General features: G+C 36.4%; 1 protein-coding gene across 3 annotated transcripts; it reads right to left on the bottom strand.

Moving 5' to 3' along the window:
- Positions 1-1,684: 1,684 nt before the first annotated feature.
- LOC105059319 (shaggy-related protein kinase epsilon) lies at positions 1,685-16,282 on the bottom strand. 3 transcript variants are annotated; one of them, XR_012137458.1, is made up of 14 exons: positions 16,124-16,282; positions 12,409-12,663; positions 12,238-12,330; positions 11,366-11,425; positions 10,979-11,251; positions 10,820-10,894; positions 7,705-7,761; positions 7,490-7,630; positions 6,034-6,084; positions 5,838-5,933; positions 5,506-5,589; positions 2,553-2,655; positions 2,219-2,464; positions 1,685-2,071 (listed from the first exon to the last, which is right to left on the bottom strand). XR_012137458.1 is itself a non-coding variant. In XM_010942576.4 (13 exons), exons 1-13 carry the CDS (start codon positions 16,181-16,183, stop codon positions 2,403-2,405), a joined length of 1,410 nt encoding a protein of 469 aa, XP_010940878.1. In that variant the 5' UTR covers positions 16,184-16,282; the 3' UTR covers positions 2,054-2,402. The 3 variants fall into 3 exon arrangements, 1 of the variants encoding a protein (XP_010940878.1); XR_012137459.1 differs by having other exon boundaries at positions 1,685-2,043; XM_010942576.4 differs by having other exon boundaries at positions 2,054-2,464.
- Positions 16,283-17,282: the final 1,000 nt, after the last annotated feature.

Raw genomic sequence — 17,282 nt, 5'->3', positions numbered from 1 at the left:
AATAGAGATTAAATTTTATTCAATCAAAAAATAAAAAGAATCACTTATTTTCATTTCCATTTGGAAGCCTAACTTTCTCCGACTAGATATACCTAATTAAACTCGAATCGATTCCCTTCTTACTTCTCCCATCGATTCACATGAAAAACTGATACAACTCCTGTATTTTATTGGGTCAGCTTTATATCTCCAGTATTAAAGAGATCAACTTATTTTACACTCGTAATCAGTATATTTTGGGCATCCCCCAGTTGAGTGCAATTTTTTTTTTTTTTTTTGGTAGTAGTTGAGTGCAAATTGAAGACCCTTTCTTATAGCTGATGCTGTGATGTGTTTAACAGAACTTATATGCCCCTTTCTTTTGGACATCTCTGGAATAAACTCTCCTCAATAATTCCTGCTAATAACCCCTACTCCTGTGACTGCTCTGTTTGCAAACATTACACCATGAAAAAGTATTTGGCTGAGTCTATGCTTTGTTTTTAGTTCATTTATTCCAGTAATTCAGCCCAAAAGGCTAATATGACGCTAAGCAAAAACAAATAACCAATGTAAGAGAATGGTACTAGGGAAGAATAATGTTTACCAGTAATCTCTCATATGTTAAGCAAGAGTGCCAGAAGGAATATTTAACAGTACACATGGAGATTTGGCTAACCAAAAGAAGGTTGCTTGATGAGGCTAGCTACATATTTCTTTTTGAAACAGAAGGTATCAAAATTTCTCTCTCCTGAAAACCAAAAGGTAGAGAAATTTCTGGAGCTATTACTTTAGCTCAAGAGATTTCAATTCCATGAGTTGACCAAAATTTTGTAATTAGGGAAAACGACTCTCAGTCTCTAAAGCCGGCAGTCTTGAAAATATCTAACATCGACTCAGTCTTGTTTGCTTTCTATGTTTTTTCCAAAACCAAGACACAGAAACCATGGTTGAATAACACCAGCTGAATATGGAAGCTACTGATAGCTATAAAAATGTCAAGCTTGATAATGGTTCAGTTTTATCTCTAATTTTATCAGTAAAAAGGGATAGTGAACTATTATAATTAGGAGCACCATTTCACCTGGGGGATCTTAGTGGAATCAGAAGTCAATAGCTTACGAAAATATATAATATATTCTCAATACCATATAACATATCCTGGGTGGGTGACCTCCCTTTTTTATCAAAAAATTAGCTTGCCAAAATATAGTGTCAAAAAAAAAGCAGAAAAAAATTAAATCGAGCAACAAGTCTGGATCCAGGATATCAGGAATAATGCACAGGAAGTTATCTGCCCAGGTCTGGCTGCCAATTGCTGTCCTCTTATTAAAAAGTTTGCTAGTTGAGGTAATTGAATTCTGTTTTTAGATCACGAGACATGATGAGAGGCAACTTTGGAGTTAATGGTCCCGAAAAGAAATCCAAAAATGAGAGACCTGTTTAAAGACCAGGGCATCAAGAAAATGTATTGCATTTGCCTATTTGGACTTAGTTGTGGCAATAGAGGTCAATCTAAAAGTTGATTGGCTTCACAAGAAAGCAAAGCTTCAGCCCTAGTAGCTTCATACTAGCCTGCATTTAATGCTATTAGATTGCAGAAAACCTTCACCTAAATACGCAAAAGGCGTACAATATAGAAAGAAAAATAGAAATACGCTTAGCATACATAGAAACATATCCATATGTGTGTCATCAATCCAAGTCAAAGATCAATCTATCATTAGAAGTTTCACTAAAAAGTCAAGGCATGATGTATCATTTCCATGATGTCTTTTTAAGCATCCATTGGCTACAGTTTTTCAAGCAGTGTGGCAGAATGTCCCCTAAAGAAACCGAAAGAAAATTATCTGCGATACAAGACAAACTCCAGGTACATGGTTCGCAATTTCCTTAGGGAACTAGACACCCTGACCTTTGTCGATTTGCCCATGCTGTCAAACACGCTCCAGGAACTTCCATACTACTTCAATCTTCCAATGTAATTGACCAACTAGTGAAACTTCAGCATCTCAGAAAGTATTCCACTTAAGAAAGAAGAAAACAGTTGAAGCATGATCCACCCTGAGGAAAATGGTGCAAATTCTTGGTCCTGATTATATGCAGAGTTAATATATTAACTACAACAAATGACAGAAACTACATGCTAGTAGGTGACTATTAATGTCAAATATTGTACAGTGTTTGTTTTGCATTTCATTCAAGTGTTAACAAACAAAAAAGGTAAATGGGGAACAACCAACGTAGTCAACGCTGTCCCATAAGGATGAAAGCTGCACAGATCCACTGCATTTGGAACCTCTATCCATTGCTTAGAAGAACTCATTATCTTCAGATCTATTTGCAATCAGACACTGACTTCTGGACTTGTGGTTGGATGAGCACGATAAATTACAGATAACCTGTGCTGCCATTTTATGCATTTACTTCTTCATGTTCTCAGGAATTAGGCGCTGAATCAGCTCAGGTGAAGCACCACTGAGCTCTGCAGAAGAGCAGAAAGAAATGAGAATGAAAAATTTAAAAACAGGGATCAAAAAAGAAAACGAGAAAAAAGGCAACAAAACATTTGCCTTGGGGTGTGAAATTGAATAAAGGAGGAAGGGGCTGTCCATTTGGCAGGCGCAAATTGGGGTCTCTCAACTCATCAAAGAAGGGATGCGCGCAAGCCTCCAACTGCAGTGTTCAGACATCAGAAAATATATAGAGACATGTTTAAGTTCCTGGATGAGTGTTAACATCTTCTACTATAATAAATATAAGCTCCAGTACAGTTATCTTACAGCTATGTAATTTAGGTTAATAACCAGATGTCAACCATTAAGATTAAGGTTTGTTACTTGAAGCATGGTATTTGAAGAACACTGATCGTTCTCAATTTTTTACCACATTTGATATTGTTTAGAAATAATTGATTATATAGGTTGAATTATTTATCATAGCTAAGTAGTTGTTGAGAATGCAGATTATATAATTATATACTTTGTGTTGTATGTGAAGGGCCAGCATATAGCTCCATAATATAGAAGGCAATTGCTCCTAAAATCACAGTAGCGATTTTCATTTCCTAAATCCTACTACCAAGTAATGAGACATACAATGTGAGATCCCTGGATATCTTGCATTTCTTCAATGTTGACTTCAACATCCTTGGTCACTGCATAGCGATAGCTATACCGAAGGGTGATTGGATTTTCTGCAAAATTGAGAATTTTCAACTCCAACTAATTGAGTGGGTACTGGAGTTTGACCATCTAGATCTGGTATAGGTTTAATTCAGCATTATAGCTTTGATGTTGAACTTTCATCTAAGAGCCAAAATTCCAACAACCGCATTTTTATTGTCCCGTTGAGTAGTTGTTCAATCATGTCTATCAACCAGTTCCAATCACTAACAAATATCAGATGCCAGAATCTGTTGTGTGAATGTCATAAAAGCCCACCATAGGTCATACTATTCCACACAGCATGATTCCTTTCTTAATACAATAGACAATGACTGAATGACAGTCTTCAGCCATGTGTCCAGCATGCTTAATTTAACTGAAATGGAACTCTTTTTCGGTAATCTCATTTCCTTCCTGACACCAAAGAAACTCTGCTTTTCCTTTTTGCCCTCTTCTCATCCATTTCAATGTAAGGCTACTTAGAAATTCTTTGGTGCATCCACATGCAGTTACCCAGTCTTTCAAGGCTGGAACCTGTTATTTAGCTACCCAACCACTCACCCCTCTCTCTCTCTCTCACACACACTTTGTGGGTTTATTAGTCTTATTGGACCCATCTCTCAACTTCATGTTCTCCCTGGTCATATTCTAGTTGAAAGTCTCTTTTTCTCTCATTTGGCTTATTGTGTACTCATCAGTTCATTTCCATCATTACACTTCTTCTTCCTTATTGCCCTTCCATGTGTTTTGATTTAATGATAGACCTATTTACTGCCTTAGGCATGTAACCTTGTGTGGCATGGCGATTCATCTATCTCCATGCACAGAAACACAACTTAGCAATATGAGTGGTTGGGTCATGCAGCTCATCACCATTTCCTCCCTCAAAAGGGTGTTACAAAGGGTCACCTTGACTGCTTACACTATATATGTCAATCATCAGATTTGCATTGGCCCTGGATCAAGTCCAACAAATAGTAATCCTTTTGTCTATCTTCGGAGGGACAGAGAGGGCTTAGGACAGTTTATGAGATTTTCATATATCTTTATGAGTTGTATGTATGATCAAGTAAAGCCCGTGATGATCAACTAATATGTGACTACTTGTTTGCTTAGCAAGTATACTACGAGCTAACTTTAAAACTTGATCTTCCACAACCAGACCAGGTATTTCTGGAGTTGGATAAACCATTGAGAGAAGTTTCACAAAAATTTGATGATTTAAGCCATCAGAACCAGCTGGATGTATTGACTACACAAGAAAAGTTGTAGATCCATCAAGAATTCATATAACATGATAGAGAATACAATGAGCTTCAGGGAAACATTAAAGTTTCCAACCTGAACAAAATGCATGATCTAAAAGGCAGTTGTACATATATAAATGCTATGTTAACGAATGATCTTACGTTAGAAGCACTTAGGAGCTCCTAAGCACAGAAGCTGATCTAGAGCCTGGCCCCTAATTTAATGATATTTTAACACTGCCTTAGAGAATATATTTTGGGCATACAATGTCTAAGCATGTACACAGGTACCACATATGTTAATCCATCCATGCACACACGCATTATATATACAAATAAACACATGGCACTTGATGCATATGATGGATATACACAAATAAAAACTAAAGGTGTGCACTGACGTAGTGAATATTTAACATTTCAGATACATTTCATTTTACACAGTATTTATAGTTAAGCAGACAAGGCAGTCTTCTCCTAGCAGTTAAACCTCCCTAAGCACTTGGGAAAGCACCAGTGAGATTTGGATTATCAACCAGCATCACCTGGAGAATCCTAGTTTTCAGTTGAACTGATAATCAAGCATCCTTTGAAAGTTAATGATGCAACAAAGCATTATAGATCAAAGACCAAGTCACCTCTGAACATCACATTAAACATGGTTCAATGGATTCTCTTGCATTGGTAAATATAAGGCACAATATAGCTACTGCATCGAGAAAAAGGGAACAAATAACTAAAAATCCTAAATGCTGATCTATGAAGAGTTTAAAAGTCCATCCTTTGAGTGTCTTGCATATTGATACAAAATGCACCAATAAATAGTTTGAGACGGCAAATTATGAAATACAAGTTGCCGCATATTACAAAACACAAGGCACATAAGCTTGAGTTATGCATGCCTAAACCAAAGCAAACCTCATCCAGTAAAGAAACAGCAAGCTATAATGCTAAGAATCTAGAATCATCATAGATACGTCAAAATAGTTCATTTCTTACACTTGATATTGTCATTTACATTAAAAGAAAGTATCAGAATCAGTCACTGTGATAAGTCATATGAAACCTAGTTAGTGAAAGCATGCCAGGTGGATCAACAGAAGATGTCTTACAGCAGTACAGCGCAAATTTGGTGAATACTGGAGCAGCCGTGATATAAAATCAACTGCCTCAGGTGGCATCCGCTTGTGGAAGAGCTGCATGTTCATATTTAGTTAGGAAATGATGTGAAACTAATGTATGAGTGTTAACATGATTTTCTTCTTCTTGTTTTGTAACATAGTAGTGGGCACGCCACTAATCATTTCAAAGAAATGATGTAAGCAGTATCCAGGTCAAAACAGTCAGGAAACACCTCCCAAGGTTTGAACCTGGAACCTCCAAATGGAGAAGGGGTAAATCTGATGGGTGATAGCTGAATTTGTGATGACATGATGCGTTTCACCTTGTGCCAAGGGCGAGCTTTAAGCTGAGGAAATTTGAATTCTGTGTAGCCTGGATTCATGCACTTAATCTCTTCTCGTGTAGGGGTACCTAAAACCTTGTATAGCAATGAAAGCCATTCAACAACAAGTCCAAGAGAAAAGGAAATCAAATGCCAATTTAATAAGATGCACAAAATAGTCAAATGGATATTAGACCTTGATGATTTCCACCAGCTGATCAACACCACTCTCTCCAGGAAACAAAGGCTGCATGGATTCACTTCTAACATTCAGAAAAAATTATGAGAATGCCTAAGTTACATAACATTTATTCAAGGCAGCAAAAACTATTTCAATGCCTAAATTAAGTTAAAATTATTAAAAGATAGCTAGAATTGCCCATATAATACACTGCTAGTTACAAATGGAGATAATAGAGTCACGTCAATTTTCTCAAAGCAATAGCTAACAATCTGAACAAAATACTAGACTGATAGAAACACAATTTAACAAAAAAAAAATAGGATGCATTTATTTCTTCTGATTTCTGAAGCTTGATGAATTGGCATTCTATTTATTGACAAAACAGAAACATAAGATTTTCCTGATAATGCTTATGTCCATGTTAATATTCTCCTCAAAAAGGTGCGCAAGAGGATGAATTTATTTGTACTCACGTTCTGTAGCTTGATGATTTGGAATTCTATGCAAAATGTTATAGAATGACAATGGGGTAGAAGTTAATTCACTCCACAACAAGGTCCACAAAGTCCTCCCTCAACACTTCTATCCAGCTCTGACCACGCTTCCTTCCACTTTCCTGGCCACTTCAAGCCAAATTCACCTATGAAAGCCATCTTTAGCCTTCACTGCATATATGTGAAACATTTTTGTTGGGGGGACATCCGTAGCTCTCAACTGGAACTCCTAAACATCACAATAGTCTGCAACATTTCTAATTCTATCCTTCCTAAGGGGCATATTGGAACTAATTTCTTTAAAGCTCGTGTTACATGGCTTTTCCCTTTAATGAGGTTGCAGTCTATAAAGCTTAGGAAGTCTGTTACCTTCTGCATTCGATGCTAAGATATGGGGAGCAACCCCCTAAAAGAAAATGTCGAGAAGTAGCCAACTTCCCACTGATTTAAGAATGTGGGGAGGCCAAACAAGAGAAGAAAGAAAATAATAATGCAAAGATGAGCTCATAACTGACTGAACTGCACCCCCTTCCTCTCTTTGCCTCTCCTTTTATCTGTGAACCAAGTTGTGGTAAATCTTTTTCCACTTTCTTCTTTTCCTTTTTGGTAAAGTGTAGGACTAATAATCCTGTTAGAACTTTAAATAGGTTAGTTAAGTTCTTTCATTTGAAAGGAAATCAGCTGCTGCCACAATCTACCACCCTTTTTCACAAATCTTCGAGTGCAGATTATATCACATAAAATTCAAGTGTGTCAGCATCAAAATCAATCAAGAATCAACAACAACAAAAAAAAAAGGATTTCCTATAGAAGAAATTCAGGTATTATCATGTTGTACTGCACCATTAAGATACATCATGCACAATCATATTTAGTCGTACTAACAAGATTGAAGAATTATTTTCAGATTCCAGAACTGAACAATCCAAAATAACAAAATCCAGCTGGATTGCTTAATTAGCACCATAAGTTACCTGTCCTAAGAGAAGCTCAGCTAGAACACAACCAACAGACCACATGTCAATTGCTGTGGTATATTCTGTAGCTCCAAAGATGAGCTCTGGAGCCCTGTAGTATCGCGAGCATATGTAAGATATATTAGGCTCACCTGGAACCTGAAATTGGGTCACTAAATGTTAGTTTCTCGAAAAGCGGCATAGAATTATCAACAAGAAAATAGATAACATACCAATTTTTTGGCACTACCAAAATCACAAACTTTTAGTTGATGATTGTGGGGATTCACCTGCAACATGATTTTAACTTTTCAAACAAAAGATATTGTACAAATCAACCCAGCACTGAAGTCTAAACAGATATGGTGAATACACATGTTTATGTTATCAGGTTCCAGCAAAAGTTTCCAATAAGCTCCACTTCTTAATAATCTCCAGAAAAAGGGGGCACTGGAGGTGGGGACTGGGGAGGAATTGTGGGGGTTGATGCGTGAGGGGCATAGTCATTCCCTTAATGAGACACAAAAAAAGCAAAAACAATGGATAATTGGATATGCTAAGGCTTGATTTTGGCAGCTTTTTTTACTTCAATGAACCCATTAAGTAAAATTCACAAACTACCTCTCTTGATGCTGAATCACAAGTTTTCCCCAAGTTAACAAAGATATTTATCAAAACAACAGAAAGATTTAGGGAGGAGAGGTAGAATCTAGTCTTCAATGACTCACGAAAATCCACAATAAGTTATTTTTCAAGCATAAAAGTTAAGGCACACTTACAAAGTACGGCAAAATTATTAAGGAATGATGGGAAAGGCAAGCAAGTTTCCAGTCAAAGTCGGCCAATACCAAGTTATGGTACTAATACTGAATCAAATCATCCAGTTGCTATAAATAAAGTTAATTGTTTTACATTCAGGAAGACATGCGATGCTAGTTGTTGGCAGCATCATGTTAGTTTATAAGACAAAGATCAGTTTGATGCTAAATTGGAATTGCATAGAAATTCCAATTTACATGTGAAACAAGTACAAATTATATGGGAACAAAACCAAACTGAAACCCATGTTAATGCTACAGCAAAAAGATGATTTGGGGGTGTTATTTACAAACTTATGCTGAGCAACTTAAGGAAAGATGTTCTAGGACAGTAAAAGGCTAAAATAATGGGTGCTAGAGAGGGTCGAAGCATGTGAACATGATGTGGTAGAGATAAGAAGTTTGAAATATACGTGTGACTGATCTATGATGCATAGGGTGAAGAACTGAGCATACTATAGGAAATCTATGAATTCCATTTGTTAAGGACAAGTAATGGTGAAAAGTGAGATGGTATGGATATGTACAACAAGAACTAAGAAGGCCCCAATAAGCACTCAGGTTTATGTTAGAGGGTTTAGAAACAGGAGCCAAAGATCAACACCACATGAATAGACATTGTGAGAAGGGATTTGAAACAGCATGCAATGGCACCGGATGAGGTCGTTAATAGTAATAATTTGCTGAGATAGTAAAGCTGACCCTAGTCGTTGTGATAAAAGTTGATAATCACCTTTGCAAATGTGTGAAATTTCCAGTTACCCTCGTTTACAGGCATAAATTCAAACATGCACACATCACATCTACATTTATGTTGTATATCATTGTGTCCTATAAGTTTGGAGTTTTGAGAACCAAATAGCATTCTGGTGTCCAACACTGAAACTTGTACCGGTATCCAAGCAGCATAATAGGAATAAATCCTTCAGTTAATTTAATAACACTATATGTTGGATGTGAAATGGTAATGAAAGCATTTTAGACTATGCTTGATGCTCGGCAAAGATGGCCTAGATCTAAGCTATTAATATGGCTCCACATATTACATCACATAGTGTGTGCATGAAGAGTGTTGGAGCACATGATGCAATGTATCGCCACAATGTCAAGAGTTGGCACTAAAGAGCACAACATATAAAAGGATAAAGAGAATACAGGAGTCAAGCACACAGCAGGAAAGAAAGACAAAGAAGGACCATAAACACCAAAGACTGTAGGAAGATGTTAGTGGATGGCCTATGTCTTGTCGATAATATCTCCATAGATCAAAGAATTTGGATTTGGACATGAGGGAATCATGTACTGCCCAAAAACCAAAATTACCAATAAGCAACATCCTAGTGTGTGGGTATAAACATCCAAGAAAATAGCTAGGAAAGGCTATGGATTGAATTGGACATGGCACAACTAGACAAAGCATCCTATAAACGTGTTTGTGCCTGACCTCATCTTACAGCAGAGCAATATAAATTATTCAACCTGAGCCACATGCTGCCTTTTTAGGTTGACTGGACTAACGGCCAAGATCTAATGCACCCAAACCAGACCTGCCAGCAATCATTAGATGAAAATGGTTGGTAGAATTAGACCTGGCATAAATTGTTAATATTCAAGTCAACATGTTTATCTCCAACTTGACCTAACTCAAATTCAGGTGACCTGCATCCAATCTAAAATAGGCTCAATTAGTTCACCAGTTAGGCCCAAATTTTGTCACCTACAGATTTAATTAAAGTAATGTCATAACGGGACCCCAAGATATGCCATCATCAACACTGGTATGAGCAGCAAATAATGTACTACTAGCTATCAAAAACAAACAACCTTCCATATAATTCTAATAAAATGTATCAGAGGCTGCAGACCAAGCTACCCAAATTTCAAAGTATGTGTCAAGATCATGTAAATTATTTCATAAAGATTATCAAATGAAAGGGTATAGCCAAACAAGATGAAATGTTGAACAATAAAACTACTGTAAGTGCAACATTGTAACAACCATCAGATCTAAATAACATATGCATTCGTTCAACATAGGCAATTTCAAACTCAATTATTTTTTAATGTTGAGATTAGGTAACTCATCCCAGTCCTTATTACAAAATCACTCTCAGAAGTTATTCTCTCCCGAAGGAAAGATGGAAAGAAAGCAATTAAACTAGGTGCAACATACGGCATTCTTAATTGTAAGATTGGCCTAGTTGATTCTTTGACCCAATATGAAAGTGAAGAAAACTGAGTTGCAATAATCCATAGGCATATATTTAAGTCCACATGCGCGCACGCGTGCACACGCATGTATGCATGTAAATACTGACAGAATACTGATACTTCAAATGACAAACATATCCATGTCAAGCTAACTATTGTTTTTTATACCTATCTATAAGGCATCTCTGCAATAAGTTAGTCAACCATTGCAACATAGATGACCAGACTGGCACATCAATGTTTACACACTCCATTAGACGGACAATACAACAAACTACATGGCACGATTACACACAAACCACATGAGTCAACTGCTTACCAATAAATTTTGTGGCTTAATGTCACGATGGCACACTCCAACAACACCATGCATGTAAGCAAGAGCACGACATATCTGCAGAATGTAGAGATAATGAAGGTATGTATGGAGATAGCATTCTCAGAGAAAAATAAATAAGTGGACAAAAAGAGCATCCACCTGGTATGTATAAAGTTGCACATAGATGAGAGGCATATGATGGTTCATCCGATGATAATGTCTCGCAACACGATAAACAGTCTCAGAAACATACTCAAGTACAAGATTCAGGAACACTTCATCTTTTTCAGTGGTTGAAAAGAAATAGTTCTTTAGTTGAACTACATTAGGATGGTCAAGTAATTGCATTATTTGAAGTTCCCTGTTCTTGAATCTCTTATCCTGCAGAACCTTCTTAATGGCAACTGCTTCTCCTGTTCCAAGGCACTTAGCCTGCAACAGATAAACATTATCAGATGTCAAAACCATAGCAAGGTAAATTAAAAGAAAATAAAAATGAAATGCCATGAAAAGAAGCTCAAAATTCTGCAAATCACAATTAAGTACCTGAAAGACAACACCAAATGAACCAGTGCCAACCACACAGTCTGCCATGTATGAGACTGTCTGACATCCAATCAATAGAGAAACAATTAAATTAGTTAATGTAGTTTTGATCCCAAGTAACCACAGATCATATACCTATTCCAAGTAACCACAGATCATATGCTAAAAATTAGCGATCGGAAGAGACAACAAGAGATTACTAGAAGATATGCTGAATAATAATAATAATAATAATAAAAACTTTGATATTGCTGTTAGCCATTTTAAATAATGGGCCCAGGTCAAACCCAGCAGCATGCCAGCATCATAATCATACTTAGCTGACTTCAAAACCAATAAAAAGGTAATAGCCTAGAAAATTTAGGAGTTCATAAGATATTTCATTAGAAAAAAGGAAAAAGATGAAAAGAACAATTACCATGTATGTTATTAAAACCAACAACCAAGAAGAATTGAAACAGAGTCCTTCTAAGGCAAGGCATAGGAAAGAAGAAAACCCAAGTTATATAGGTAAAGTTTTCAAGAGTTAAGATCAGCTTACAATAAAAAGGTCACAGCCTAGAAAATTTAGGAGTTCATAAGATATTTCATTAGAAAAAGGGAAAAAGATGAAAAGAACAATTACCATGTACGTTATTCAAACCAAATAACCAACAACCAAGAAGAACTGAAACAGAGTCATTCTAAGGCATGGCATAGGAAAGAAGAAAACCCAAGCTATACAGGTAAAGTTTTCAAGAGTTAAGATCAGCTTATGAGCAACTAGCAGAACAGATAGTAGTGCAATTGCAACAAGTTAATGAAGTAACCGGAACAGGAGTAACAAAGGCAGAACATGCATATTAACTTGAGCCAAGGAAAGTGTGGATCACCTGTTTAGGCTGACCATTTTGACCACCTATTGTTGCTGTAATCAAGTGACCTGTTTCGGTCCCATTTCCTTTTAACACTGTGGCTTTCACATCCTGCATGAATTATAGCATCAATTGAGGAAAGTAACTATACGTACATGTTTGATAGTCGAAAAGGGCACAGAAAACAACCTTATCATTGTTTCCATCAGCCTTATCATTTCTGATTGTCATTTCATACATTTCCTTTGGTAGCTGATCAATACCTGCATTTTTAGCTCTGGTTGTAGTACCTTTACTGGATGTGCTCGCATCCGAATCCAAGTGAGCGGAAGTTGTAAGCTGCTTGAGACCCATAGCTTTGTCTTCAACCACAGAGTGTTCAGTAGACTCTTTCCCTTCTACATCTTGCTCAACCTTTACCTTTTTCATGCCAGAGTCCCCACCCTGACAATGAGTTTGCAGGGTTAAGAGGAAGGAAAAGCCAAAATCATTAGTTGTTGAATGATCCTGAATGATCCTAGAAAGTTAAAAATGAAAGCATATCTTCTGTGACTTGTAAAGATTGTTGGTGCTGGGTGATATTGCATGATGTTATCAATTTACAAATTGCTAGCTCTCTTTGCTGGTAAGGTCTCTAGCCATTTCCTTTATCAAGTCAAAGGACCCTCTATACTCAACCCCAGTAATTATCAGCCTTCCGACTTGGTAAATTATTTCCACCCAACTACTCTCTGCTTCTTGCAGGCTCCCTATCCCCCTTTATGTTCAGATTAGAAGAATGAAGAGCCTATTATTTGGAATCTTGGATATCAAGCAATGTTTAGAAATGAAGTTGTTCTATATCGGTGTCCAAGGGACAATATGTTTCTTAGGCAAAAGGTGAGCACTTAAGGGGAATGTAAGCATATTGTATTGATAAATGAAAATTTCATTAATATAAAAAGATATATAAAACTAGAAAATCAAGAAACAAACAAGAAGCAGAACTACCAAACTATAGTAAAGTGAAGTTAAGCATTTTTACAAAGAATTAGCTCAACTGTTTGTTGTAGCAAAGCTATAGTCTTAGCATGGCAGGAGAGAGACAAAGTAGGCTTATAACATACTTCACATCTTACCTGCCTAAACTAACACCCAACCAGCACCTAAGATGGTCCAGTTTCCAGACTTATCCTGCCTGGGCTGCCTTACCTAGGCAGGCTGCTTGTGAAACGGATGTCAGGGGTATAGTGAAAAAAAATGAATTTTCTCTTCTGTTTAGCAGAACAAAGTGAGGGCCCCATGCCTACCAAGTGGGCAAACCTTATATAGGAGCCACCTAGTCAGCCAGCCTCTGGAGAACGGAGCTGCAGACTCACCTGAGCCTCAGTAAACTAGATGCATTCTGAAGTACTGATGCCAATAATGCCTAAACATCATGTCTACTAAGTCATTCTTCTCTCTGTACATTGAGCAAGTAAGATTTTAATCTTTAATGAATTGCAGACTTGTCAGCTCACTCTATTGCGCCAAAAAAAAAAAAGAAAAAGGCAACCTCCCCGAATGCCATGGTAAAGACGATACCCTTATATCACCAACTATATAATTTGATATTTATTTAATCTGTAGACTGCACTGCTACTTTTATATGTCCACCAAAGAATTAGCCACTGCTCCATAATACTTCTGAAGCCTACTTCAAATTCAAGCAAGGTGAAACTGCACATGAATCAAGAGCATCTTTATGCAATATACTCTTCAGTTCCAGCTTCCCTAGCATTCATGCATTAGAAATTAGGAATCAGCAACACCTGTCACAGTAGCTGAATATCAAAGTGTTACAGTAGATGAATATCATTGGGTTTTTTTTCAACACACTAGAAAGATTTTGCAGACCATCTCTATAATCCTCCTGAATCGCTCGTTAGAAATTCATTGTCATGTAACAGACCAGCAAAGCACCTCCATAAGAAACAGCAGATTTAACACAATAACCACTCTATGACTAGAACTTAAGGCACTAAAAAGATTGATGATTGCTAAACAATCAAGGATCTTATAGATATTGAAAACAAGCCTACTTCCATTTTGTTTGACCTAGAAACTACAAGATGCTTCATAATTTGACTTAGAAACTAAAAAATGTTTGACTTAGAAACTATATAGACTTAGAAACTATATAGTTTTTAGACCCTTCCAAGATGTTTGCTTTGCAATAGGATCAGCACATAGATAGATTAATGTATTGATCATAGAAAAGCGTGAACATAAAGAACCTTTACAAGTTAATATCGAATGGATAACCAAATGAATACTAGATCAATAAACAAAACTTGAAAAGCTTGAGGCTTCTGAAAGTGTAACGATGGAAAATCTTGACAACAAGCTGTTAAAAATAAAATCAAAGTACCGCATAAAGAGAAAACTTCAAAGCTCTATTCCTCCATAAGGTTGGAATATAATTGGGCAATAGTGAAACCAAAGCATGTGAATTTTAGAAAATGTTGTGGAAGCAAGCAAGCATCATAATAGTATATGATGCCCAGTAATTAAATCCAACATCATGTTGTACCAAAATGTTTTGGTTATTCGATAGAGAGATAACACTAATTAAATCATTTTATGATGCTTAGGATTAATTTGCTATCACTAAATTTTTTCCTTCAAAATATTTAATCCTTATTGTCTGAAGAACATGAAAAGGTTCAAAAGCTTCTAAGGGTTGCACTAAAGGCATAAGGTTTCATGTATATTGTATAGCTGCTGTTCAAAAAGTTCTTCAAATAGTGGAATTTTATAATATAGAGTATTATGAGGTTAAAAAATGTCTAGGATTGATTGGAGTATGCAAGGATGTGCTCATGTAGAGTAAAATTTAGAATCGATAGTGTATAATTGATAAAATATTTCCCATCATTTATCTAGTGCAGGAAAATCCAAAAAGAAGAAGAAGAAGAAGAAGAAGAAGAAAGAGAGAAAGGAAAATGTATAATTTTTCCTTCTTCCCTTCTTCTGCACATTTGAACTGAAAATGATCAGATTGCACTCTTCCAAATTTACATCGCCACCAGGAAAACATAGAAATTATAAAATGCCATCTTTTGTCTCAAGAAGACATAAAGTTTTTGCCAAGACCGATAAGATGTTTACATTAATCATCTTCAAGACTTTGCATTATGATTGAAACCTCAAGCTATATTACATTCAAATATTTGATCCCTGGATTTTTATAATTATTAAGACAAGCAGTAGTCCAGGGAGCAAAAGAGACCTCTCGCATCGACAACACCTCGAGCAAAACTGTCATCCTATGATTTAGAAAACAAACAAATAATTAACAATAGATCTCTAAAAAATTCGAGCACTTTGTCTCTTCCAATTCAATTGTTACAATGCCACCAAATTTCTTCTCATCAAATGCACGGAAATTTCTCGAGCAAATCATCTGCAAAACGCGGAATTACCATTTTCTCCAAGAAATGATTTAATAGTGCAAATAAAACAACAGAAGACGTAATATTTTACTAGAAAAAACAATATGTTAAAACCAGACAGAATTCGTGATAAAAATCATTTTTTTTAAGAAAATATTGCGAAATCTTTAAGATTTTTTAAACAAATCCAAAATGACGCATATTCTCCGGAAGAGAAGCGAAAAAACGAAAAAGGAGACATCCGCAAAATCAACCAGCTTTCAATCAATACATTATAAACCAACCAACAAAATGGTTCATTTAACAAACAAATACGACCGAAAATGTTTTTAAAAAAATCCCATTTTCCCCTATTAACATCATCAAACCCATGTCTTCAGCTCAACATCAAACATAAATGATCTTGGGAAGCAATGCACCTTCCCCCATCCCAAAATGAGCAAGAAAATCGATAGATAAACAAAGAAAACAAAGAAGGACGGGGAACTCACGGGATCCGAGACCGAGGAGCGGCCAGACGCGACGCTTTTGAGGCGCCGCATCACATTCATGGCTCTCCCCCTCCGCGATCGCGAAACCCTATCCCTCCTCCCCCTCCCCCCTCTCTCTCTCTCCTCTTCCTCCTCCCAAGCCAGACAAGAGAGGAAGAGAGAGAAGAAAACCAAATAACTAAAAAGATGAGGTTTTCTTTGCCTCCTTTCTTTTTTCTATTTTGTTTAATATGATTGGCAGTGAAAGCGTGGGAGACCCCATCCCCCTATCATTCCCTAATGGGCATCCTACCGCCAATCCGGAGCATCGGAGAGCCGTCGATTGGAAGTTATCCAGAATCGGACGGCGAAGGAGGAAGGGAGGATTTTGTTTGTGGTTGATGGAATAAATTTTTATTCTTTTCTTGTTTAAAGTAAAAGCGCGCGTTGGAAGCGGTCGCATAGTTCTTATTTTTATACGGTGCTAAAATTTGCAAAGGCGCGTTGGCGACGATTGTACGCTTGGATGCTCAAAAGAAGTGAATTGTTAAGCAGGAAAGGTGAACAAGAAAGTGAGGCTAGAGCTGGCAATTCATATTCATACGTCATAAATGGGTCCTGTTGATTAGAAAGTATAATATAGATTAGTTTAATCTAAATACTATCCATTTAATTAAATAAATCAAACTATAAAATATGAATACGACACAAATATACACAGATTGATACAGTATGGTCCATCTAATATGATTAATAATCATGTTGACGGATCAAACGGATATATGATCTGCCTAATGACCCATCGATCCATTTAAGAACATCTATTAATCTGTTTTAACCTATTTAACTTGTTTTAGCTTGTTTTAACTTGTGTCACACGTTAATTTATTTAAATCTGTTTAGTTAAATGAGTCAAAATGGGTTATGTGGATTAACTCGCTTAAGATACGAATTTATCATGTCATAAATGGATTAATCCGTTCATGATCCGAACTCATTTATTCTAAATCTGAATCCATCTAAGTATATATCGTGTCAATATCAATGGATCATATCGAAAATTGCCAGCTCTAATGAAACATTCTTCAAGTAGGAATCTAATCTTAAATTGTACAATCTGACCTTAAATTTTAAATTCCGTAGATGGTCATGATGGGAAAATTGACTCTCTCCAATTGAG

The sequence above is a fragment of the Elaeis guineensis genome, chromosome 16 (assembly GCF_000442705.2).
Source record: "Elaeis guineensis isolate ETL-2024a chromosome 16, EG11, whole genome shotgun sequence".
NCBI classification, from domain to species: Eukaryota; Viridiplantae; Streptophyta; class Magnoliopsida; order Arecales; family Arecaceae; genus Elaeis; species Elaeis guineensis.
This window is presented reverse-complemented; position numbering and strand designations above follow the sequence as displayed.

What these genes read in the sequence shown, in the direction of transcription:
- LOC105059319 (XM_010942576.4), bottom strand. Translation starts at nt 16,183, where the DNA reads ATGAATGTGATGCGGCGCCTCAAAAGCGTCGCGTCTGGCCGCTCCTCG. An exon ending in AAAATGGTCAGCCTAAACAG is followed by an intron (nt 11,426 to 12,237) that starts GTGATCCACACT and finishes ATTGGATGTCAG; the next exon opens with ACAGTCTCATACATGGCAGA. An exon ending in TGCAACTTTATACATACCAG is followed by an intron (nt 10,895 to 10,978) that starts GTGGATGCTCTT and finishes TACATTCTGCAG; the next exon opens with ATATGTCGTGCTCTTGCTTA.